The 8,052-nt window shown below is 45.3% G+C and overlaps 1 protein-coding gene across 1 annotated transcript in view; it reads left to right on the top strand.

Moving 5' to 3' along the window:
• Positions 1-8,052, top strand: part of Myo3b (myosin IIIB) — a 417,836-nt gene that overhangs the window by 224,941 nt on the left and 184,843 nt on the right. The window contains exons 22-23 of the mRNA XM_013518810.1: positions 1,897-1,985; positions 6,548-6,677. Coding sequence (XP_013374264.1) covers positions 1,897-1,985; positions 6,548-6,677 — 219 coding nt within the window. The remainder of the gene's footprint in view (positions 1-1,896; positions 1,986-6,547; positions 6,678-8,052) is intronic.

Raw genomic sequence — 8,052 nt, 5'->3', positions numbered from 1 at the left:
AGGAGAAGGAGAAGGAGAAGGAGAAGGAGAAGGAGAAGGAGAAGGAGAAGGAGGAAGTCTGACATGAGGCAGTTTGTGAGCTGCTTCTCCACTGATGAGAACTGTCAGCGCTGTCTTTCCTCTTTTTCCCAGGCTTCTAAAAGGGAAGATCCCTTCTAAAGGGGAAGGCCACTAAGATATTACCAATAGGCTGAGAATTCTTGCTCACTTCTCATAGAAATCATAAATTGGCAAGGGACAGCTTTTAGTGTTAATAGCCCTGTCTTAGTTACCTTCTCAGCACTGAGACACAGCACCTGACACCTACATCTCTAAGGAGGAGAAGGTTATTATGGTTCACGGTTTGTAGAGGTTTCAGTCCATGGGTGGCTGGCTCCAAGGCAGGGCGGTGTGGCAAAGGTGCATCACAGGAGAAGCAGCTCATGGCAGGCAGGCAGGAAGCAGAGAGCAATCAAGGGAGATACACCCTTCCAAGCTATGCCCCAGTGACCACCTCCTCCAAACATCACATTTATCCATGGATGAGTGTCACATGCCCAGGATGCAATCTCCTCCCCAGAGCTCCACCTATGAGCACAGGAAGCATGGTGGGGGACAAGTAGACATAAACCACAGCAGTCCCTGAGCTTCTACCCGTGGCTATCAGCTCTTTTACTGTTACTGGCCCTCCTTGCTTCTTGGAGCAAGCAGCTATGACCAGGCCTCAGGAACTCTTCTTGCTGCTGGAGTTGATGGCTCCCAGCAATCCTCTGTTGCGCTCCACCAGTCTTCGCAGCTAGCATTCCTCAGTGTTACAAGCCCCAGTTGCTGGCAACGTTCGGCACCAACAGACTTTGATGTTACTAGCTCTGGCTGCTGGTAGCTTTTAGTGCCGACAACCGTTGGCATCATAAACTTCAGCTGCTGGCTGCTTTCAGGGCCAGTGGCCTCTGGTATTCCTCGCTCTTAACGTTCCAGTTCAGCACGCTCTAACACAAGATGCAAATCCTGAGTAGGCAAGAATATGTCTTAAAAAGTCTTTCTAGGACCTACCTATACTTCAGTGTGTGGCCCGAGACCACTAAGACTATGGGGAGGCTGGTTACACAGAAAAAGATGGTGGTCTTGTGCATGTGCAATATCAGACTTTGGTTACGGGTAGGGGAGGGGCCCCTCATGGACCTAACTGAGAAGGGCTGCAGAAGGGTCGAATCATCCAGAGAGGTGGTGGTGCAGAGTCATCTGGGCTAAGCCTGTGCCTGATGCCTGCTTCAGCCCAAGCCTATATCTCTTGGAGTGGCTGTGGGGAGCCTGAGGTAGGTATGCTGGGTACAAGGCATTTGGGGTAGCAATGGAAGAAAAGCAAAAAGTAGCTCTTGGGGAACATCAGGCCCTTCTTTCCTGTCAACTGCGACAAAACAAATATTGTGAGCGAGATACAGAAAGTTTCAACTTTATACTTGAAAAATTGATTTGTGAAAGACATTCACTTCTTGTGGTTTTCATTTTGTCATCCTCAGTGGTTTTCTTTATTGTCATCCTCAGTGGTTTTCTTTAATTCATAATGTCACAGTGTACTAAGGTTAAATCTGTGTTGTCTGCTTTCCGTGGTACATCCACATGGTTTGAAAGCTACCAGCTTGTGGTACCATTAGCAGCCATTAGGAGTTGTCAGAGGAAGCCACACATGCCCTCTTTGGGCACAGGTTGACAATGCACATGACACTGAATGACTAAGGGAAGGCAAATCAGACACACCCATTGTGCAGGTGGTCTTCACAGCTTTGTACATACAGTGATGATATCAGAATTGTTTGAAAACTTTTATTCTGAGTCTCTTGTGGCTCAATGAGCATGTTTTTATTTGCAAGAGCAAACAACTCATATTGTAACTTTCCAACATGAAAACCCATACAGATAAGTTTGAAGATAATCTTCGATGCAAATACTTCTGGCGGCCCAAAGGAGTGGAGCTGTGCTTTGGCATTCGGCACTACGCGGGAAAGGTGAGGCGAGTGGCGTTATGAGACCTGAGTCTCACACAGTGAGCGTCGGTACTGCCTTGCTGGTGCCAATCATGAAAGTGCTTGCAGATTTCGTTCTCCTCCTAATTACTCTTGAACCCCTAATCAGTGCTTCTGCTCACTGAAGGTTGCCTTGGCATAGAAGCAATATCTCACTGGGGTGGCCCACAGAGCCACCATCTGCTGCTCACCTGAAGGCTGGCCCACAACTGACAGCTCTCCAGAGAGAAAACATATTACAGACTTCGTGGTGTTCCGCAGGGAATGTTCACATTCTAGTCATTTGGAGACACCTGGATGATGCAGGAAATTTAACACCACAGTGCAGCTCAGTCTCTAGCAAAGTGCTAGAGACTGAGCTAGCGTACACTGACATGCCACCAGAAAAGCCCAGATGAATGGGGAAGAATTTCGCTTCATTATCCAGATGTTAAGCTTTTACAATGTTAACTGAAATTTCCACTTCTCAGACATTATGTTTCTGTCTCAATTTCAAGTTCCTGAAGCAGATTAGTGACTGATTCAGGAAATTCTCTAGCTCTGTAGCCAGCAAGTCATTGCTCCTATTACTCCCAGAGGAGCCAACTGAATTATGGCTAATTGGTTCCTGTGGGCTTTGTTGAAGCCCTGGATCCAGAAAATAGATGGGAGTTTAATACAAGGCTTTGGGGATTATTTTGTTGATTCAAGGTGTGTCAAAATTATCTTTTATATTCATATCACGGCACTGAAACTAATTTTACCTGACTAGATGTTGGCTGAAAGGTAATTCTTATACAAGGAGAAGGGACTATGTTTCTCTCCATATAGTATTTTAGACAGGGTCTTTTTTTTTTTTTTTGGTTTTTCTCCGGTACCAGGAACTGAACTCACGACCTTGCGCTTGCCAGGCAAGCGCTTTTGCCGCTGAGCTAAATCCCCAGCCCCTCCATATAGTATTTTATACTTTGTATTTTGGATTCTTGTCAGAAATTTCAATCCAACTTTTGCCCTTAACTAGTTCGTTTACCTTAACATTAATGTCTCACTGCATTTTAATGTCCTCCAATTCTGAGATACCACACCTCACCCTAATCCACAACCCTGTTCTCTCTGCTTCCTGTTCCTGTCCCCTCTTTTTCCATCTCCTCCTCTTAGACCCATTGTTCCTGCCCACTTTTATTCTTTATTTCTCCTTCCTCCCTTTTCTAGGATCCTGTCTTAGCCACTTTCCTCATTGCTGAGACACAATGCCCGACACCCACAACTTAAAGGAGGAGAGGTTTATCTTGGCTTACAGTTTCGGAGGGTTCAGTCCATGGTTGTCAGGCTCAAATGCAGAAACAGCACAGTGGAAGGGCCAGCTGTGGGACAAAGCTGCTCATGTTGTGGCAGTCAGGAAGCAGAGAGAGAAAGGAGGTGCCAGGGAAGGGAGATACACCCTTCTAGGTCACACCTCCAGTGACCCAGACCCCACCCCCTAATAGCACACTCATCTAGAAATGCTCAGGGCCCCTATGTTTCAGTCACCTTCCAAAAGCTCCACCTCTGAGCACATGAGGTTTTAGGGGAGATATTCAAGGTCTAAACCATAACATTTGCCTCTGGCTCCCAAAAGACTCATGCATATCCTTTATTCAAAAGGTATGTAGTTCGTCTCTAAGAGTTGCCAAAGTTGTAACAGTTTCAGCATTGCTGAAAAGTCCAAGTCTAAAGTCTCCTCTGAGACTCAAGGCAAACTCTTTGTTATGAGCCACTGTGAAAAATCTAAAAGAAAGTTAAACACTTCCAACATACAGTGGCATGGGGTAAACAGTCCCATTCCTAAAAGGAAAAATAGGAGGATTAAAAAGGACTGGGACCAAAGCAAGACTAAAACCCAGCAGGGCAGACATTATATTTTGTAGTTCCATGTCCAGCACTTGGGACAAGTTATAGTGAGATATGAACTCCAAAGGGCTTTGGTGTTCTTACTTCTACAGCATTGCCAGTTGCAGCCTCATGACTTTTCTTTGGGGTGACTTTGTTCACTGCCTTTGGCCTTCCTCAGTAGATGTTCCATATTTGTGGTGTCTCCAACTTCCTAGGGACTTCACTGAAATTTTAGCCTCATTCTCACAGCTTCACACACTGCCCTCTCAGATAGCAATACACTCTCTGGCCTCCTAGGCTTCTTTTCAAATCTGATTGGTAGTTTCCCTGACCCCACAGCATTATATTCTATATGCTTCTAAAACCAGCATCACCTGGATAATGCCAAGGTCTTTCACCAGTTCAAGTAGTAGCCACATCCCTTTGGACCCAGACTGCAGAGGTCTTTGAGTCCCCGGATGGCTGAGCACTGTGAAATGAATCCTTAGGAACCAATTCCTTATCAGACTTTCTTAAGCAGGGAACCTTGGGGCTGTCGTCTTAAAGTAAAGTCTTTCACTTTTGCATGTTTGAGCCTATCAGGCTTGCTGATTCCTAACATGTCCTCAAGTCAACTTTCCTACTGTCCTGATGCAGAGCACTTGATTTCTTTTTTTTTTAGACAGGGTCTTACTATGTAGTTTAGGATGGCCTTGAACTTACTAGGTAACCTAGGCTGGCCTTGAACCCATGATAATCCTTCTTCCTCAGCCTCCAGAGTGCTGGGATTAAAGGTGTGCACCACTACACACAGCAAATTTGGCTTCTTTTTAATACTCATCTTTTCAGCGACCATGATCACCACTGCCCCAACTTTGCAGGCACTTTCTGTCTGATGAAACTGTACTTTTTAAATCACTGAACTCTGTTATTTGTTTACTATAGATCTTGCTAGAAATAGCAAGTAGTATCCATGCTACAGCCTGAATATTGGGTTTCCTTGAAGTTTCTTCCACCATATTAATTATCCTATCTCCCTTAGTCTCAGTCTCCTGCAGTCTCAGGACATGAACAAAATGTAGATACATTTTCTACTAGAGCATAAATATGTGGCCTGGGGTCCAATTGCCAATGGAATTTTTATTCCCAACTAAAACTTCATGAGGATAGACTTTATTGTGTACATTACTGTCATTCTTTCTTCTGGGCTCTGACCAGAATCTCCTATCAATCTCTGCCTGAAATATTCTAGGGCTCGAGCTGACATCTCCAAACCTTTCTAAAATCCTCTTATGAACCAGCTCCAAAGGCTTCTATACCACATGGCGAGGTAATCACAGCAACTGTCCCACTCCCAGAACCAAAATCTGTGTTAGTCACTTTCCTGTCACTGAGGCACAATACCTAATACCCACAATGTAAAGGAGGAGAAGTTCATCTTGGCTCACAGTTTCAGATCCTGGTTGTCAGGCTCAAATGCAGAAACAGCACAGTGGAAGGGCCTAGGGAGAAGGAAGCTGCTCATGTCATGGCAGCCAGGAATCAAAGAGGAGTGAAGGCAGGAACCAAGGAGGGAGATACACCCTTCCAGGCCAGGCCTCTAATGATCACCTCTTCTGAACAAGTACCACTTCCTAGCAGCACACTTAACTATGAACTCATGAGCACAGTGCCCTTACGTTCCAATCTCCTTTTCAAAGCCCCGCCACTGAACACATGAGGTTTTGGAGAAAGAGTTCAGATCTAAATCATAAAAGACCCCTTTTTCTCTGAACTCTATATTCATTGCTGCATCCATTTGTCATTTGAAGCTTATTTGTAATGCCTGCAGTCCCGGCACTCTGGACAGCTGAAATAGGATAATGCCAGGTTTGAGTCCAGCCTGGGAAACTTAGAGGCTTAGCAAGACCCAGTCTCAAAACAAAAAATAAAAGGCTGAGAATGTGGCTCAGGGGTAGAGCATTCTTGAATTCTAATCCCAGGACTGAAACAACCAAAACCAAAACCAAAAACCAATACCAAAAAATCCTTAATTGTACTTGAGAAAAGGGATTTTCTGGGATATTAAGATTTCTTTGAGCTAGATCCCCTCTGTTCTGAGAACCAAAGGCTGTTCAGCCAACATCCTTGAGAGATCATTCCGATCCCATGAGTACCCTGGGTGGCTGTGAGAGTTTGCTGGTGTGAGAATGGAGTTCAACTGCACAGGTTTGATGCCTGACTACCACTCACATTATGCAATCTGATTTCAAGTCTCTGCCTGCCCACCAGTAAAATGAAGATAATAATGTTTCCCTCATAAGGTGGATCCTTCTCACATAGCAAGTGTTTGATATATTTTAATAATTATTCTGATGTGAATTATCTTTGATAGGATCCTATTCTTCAAAGACAACTGAACAAGAAGCTGTTGACTTGTCAAAGTTACAACTTTCCCCTTATCTGTTTTTCTTTTCTTTGCTTATGTTTGTTCTGTTTTTTTCAAGACAAAGTCTTTTTTTGCAGTTCAAGCTGGCCTTGAACTCGGTAATCCTCCTGCCTCAGCCTCCTGAAGGCTGGGTTTACAGTCATGTGCCACTGTGGCCCCAGCACCTCCCTTATCTGGTGTCCTGGATTTGAAATCCTGGCTTGGTCAAGATGAATTTTATATCTTGCTGGTGTCTCCAGGATGGATGGTTACCTTGACAACTTGCCATCTGCTGTTTGTGTTGCAGGTATTATACGATGCTTCTGGGGTTCTTGAGAAAAACAGAGACACCCTCCCTGCTGATGTGGTTGTAGTCCTGAGAACATCAGAAAACAAGCTTCTTCAGCAACTCTTCTCAATCCCTTTGACCAAAACAGGTACCTGGGAACCCCCTAACAGCCTAGCCCTGATGCTTATCAAGTCCATGTCATGTTTCCAGTTAGGATCTAAATACTGCCATGGCCGTGCTCCTAACACGGAACTTCCTTAAGTAGGGTTAAGGGTCTAGCTGAGTTCAGACAAAGAATAGTGATTGCTTCTATTGTAATTTAACCATCCAGCAGGGATGTGCGTACACTTTCTATAACATTAACTCTTAGACTTGTCATTTTCTCTGCCTGCCTCTGTTCTTCCATTTATACAGCCATATACTATCAATCGTTCATGCTAAGCATTCTCTGGTAGCCTGAGTTTACCTAGAATTATTGGGAAGACCATTTCCACCCTTGTATGATTCCAAGTGAAAAGGGTTGTGGCTCAATGGTCATCTGATCTCAGAGGTTGCCTGGTACAACTTCCGGTTGTCAACCCCTTCCCACCCCACCGTGCTCCTAACCAAGCTGGAACATACCTGGCCTCACCTACTGACAGTCACCTGTGTGTCACTGCTCCATCAGCCCTGGGCCAGGAAGGAAGAAAGGGGCTGGAGAGGAGAACTTCCCAGTCTTCGCTGTTTTGCCAAGTAGATTCTAATGGGGAGGAGCTCCTCTGATGCACCTGGACTTCTGCTGCTGTGGGCGGGCAGCTGACTCAGTCTTCTCACAGCTTGGCTCTCAGGGTCTTTGTGTCCGGAAACAGCTGTGGTTATGCTTTTTAGAAAGAGACACAGAAACCTTTTTATTATGATAGTCTTCTTACACTGTTGTTAAAACTATTGGTGCTGCTCTACATGGGACTGGCACAGGCTAAAAGAAAGTGACTGCCAGGTCTGATGTTTTTCCCCTTTGTTTTTCCAGTACTGGGGATTGAACCCAGGGCCTTCTTACTGAGTTACATTCCCCAAATAATTTTTTCCTTAGACAAGGTCTTGCTGAGTTGCCCAGGCTGAGCTCAAACTTTTGATCCTCCTCCCCCAGCCTCCCAGAATGCTGGGATTACAGGCATGTGCCACTATGCCTGGGCCAAGTCCGATTTTCAACAGCACGCAGGGTAAAGAAAAGTCTAGCTGAGGGAAAGGAAAAAACAGCTGCAGTCTACCACCTTTGCTTCATTTAATCTCAGGAGGAAAATTGAAAGCAGGCGCTTAACTTTCTTCAGATATGTCCTATAAACAAAGCTTATAGCAGGATGCTCATCAGAAGGCTGCTGCCAGCTTCCCCTCCAGATCTCCTGGGTATGGCAGGATTTAATTCATTATGTTCCCCCGGGAGATCCGGGCAACGTGAACAGGGCTGGCCCGTGTTTCCCCACACTCCTGGGTACAGGCCCCTCCTCAGGGGATTGCTGTGCAGAGGTAATGACACAACCATTGTT

Source organism: Chinchilla lanigera, unplaced genomic scaffold, assembly GCF_000276665.1.
Source record: "Chinchilla lanigera isolate Chin_1 unplaced genomic scaffold, ChiLan1.0 scaffold00048, whole genome shotgun sequence".
Taxonomy (NCBI): domain Eukaryota; kingdom Metazoa; phylum Chordata; class Mammalia; order Rodentia; family Chinchillidae; genus Chinchilla; species Chinchilla lanigera.
The sequence above is the reverse complement of the archived record's forward strand: the minus strand, read 5'-3'. Positions and strand labels throughout refer to the sequence as shown.